The sequence below is a fragment of the Apaloderma vittatum genome, unplaced genomic scaffold (assembly GCF_000703405.1).
Source record: "Apaloderma vittatum isolate BGI_N311 unplaced genomic scaffold, ASM70340v1 scaffold29694, whole genome shotgun sequence".
Taxonomy (NCBI): Eukaryota; Metazoa; Chordata; class Aves; order Trogoniformes; family Trogonidae; genus Apaloderma; species Apaloderma vittatum.
In genome coordinates this window covers 1-1,502 of record NW_009713693.1, presented here as the reverse complement: position 1 = coordinate 1,502, position 1,502 = coordinate 1, and the positions used below count along the sequence as shown (strand labels likewise).

Below are 1,502 nucleotides of genomic sequence, written 5' to 3'. Positions count from 1 at the left end.
ATCAGGATCTGTGCTCAGAGGGTGAAGAGAGAATGCAGCTCTGCTTCACCCCTGGCATGCATCCTCGGTGCTTCAAGTGGAGAGAATGCGCTGAGGGCCAGCCCGCGGGGACACAGCACAGCCAAGATCGGGGACAGTCACCCCTCCTCCAGCCCTGGGCTCCTGCTCAGCCCCAGCGCCACAGCACTTACCCTGCACGTCTGGCAGAGACCCCCTTCAAAGAGGGGGTGGAAGGTGGCTGGGTTCCTCCTCCCGCAGGACAAGCAGCTGTCTGTGTGACAGAGAGAACCCTGCTCAGCCCGGGGCAGGACTCCTCTGAGCCGTGGGCAGGGTGCCATAGGCATCAACCCCGGGGACAGACCCCACCACTGGGAGGTTCTGCACAGCAGCCTGCTCCCCTTGAGGCAAAGGGAGACTCAGGGATCTGCAGGCTCGGCGCTTCCCCCCTTTCTGCACGGTGTGATTGAAAAAAGGGACCCACGATCTTCCCTGAGCACCACCTGCAAGTGCCTGTGTCAGCCCCACACCTTGTCCCAAGAGAGAGAGGGCAATTGATTACCTTCGAGACTCCCACTGTGGTTCGTAACTCCAAAAACCATTTGCTCTATACAAAATTTAAAAAGAAAAAAGGAGATGTATCATTCCTTATGTAAAAACTTTAAATGCGCTCTACTTAGAGATGCCTTATTTCTTGCATTAAAACCCCTACAGCTTTGCTGGGCATTGCAGAGAAGGCAAGTTACAGGCATATTAGAAATTTTGGTGCAAGATCCATGTCCTCTCACTGCTGGAGGTGTTAGAGCTAGAGCTCCAGGTAGCAACACACACATCATTTCCAAGTTGAGCAATTAAAGGAGCCCAGTTTGTGGCACCATGTCTTGCAGTTGGGTTTCCTGGCATCTTGTAAGGCACAACCGAGAACACAAGACTACAAAAGCCTTTGCCTCCGGAAAGAAAGTTCAGGGATCTCGGGAAGAGCTGAGCCCTTTCCCAGCAAGGTTTCCCGGTGCTTTTCAGGATGCACGGCCCAGGCCACGGCACTCCCCAGGTCTTGCTGCCAGTTACCTCGGGTCTGGTCCTCTTCCATGCGCTGCTCCTTGCTGTTGTTGCAGGGGTTGGTCTTCAGCCTCTTGTTGGGGGGGTACTGCTCCAGGTGCAGCACCTCCTCTGTCCCGTTCCTCAGGGCTCCGTTCTCTGCAAGGGACAGGTGGCTCCTTGGGGACAAGCTCCGGCCTTGGGAGCTCCCCAGTGCGCTGGGGGACACCTCCTGCCGAGCCCCGCCAGGTCCCACCCCAGCCACAAGCAGAGCCCTTCTGACCAGCCGGGGTCCCCATGCATGGCTCGAGCATCAGCAGGTCGCTGACCTCCAGGAGCAATGGCTTTGAGGGTGCTTTACTCTGGGATTTTTTGCTGTGGGGGACTGCAGTGAGGAGAAGAGAGCCCCAGGAACCCCTCGGGACCGTGCCAGCCCCATGCCCAGCTTGAGCCACCACCTCACCTGA

At 57.1% G+C, this 1,502-nt stretch overlaps 1 protein-coding gene across 1 annotated transcript in view; it reads right to left on the bottom strand.

Annotated features, from left to right (window-relative positions):
- The window catches only part of DNMT3B (DNA (cytosine-5-)-methyltransferase 3 beta), a gene marked incomplete at its 5' end in the record, with an annotated part of 6,452 nt that extends 5,258 nt beyond the window's left edge, over positions 1 to 1,194 (bottom strand). Inside the window, 3 exons of the mRNA XM_009868473.1 lie at positions 142 to 271; positions 560 to 604; positions 1,066 to 1,194. Coding sequence (XP_009866775.1) covers positions 142 to 271; positions 560 to 604; positions 1,066 to 1,194 — 304 coding nt within the window. The remainder of the gene's footprint in view (positions 1 to 141; positions 272 to 559; positions 605 to 1,065) is intronic.
- Positions 1,195 to 1,502: the final 308 nt, after the last annotated feature.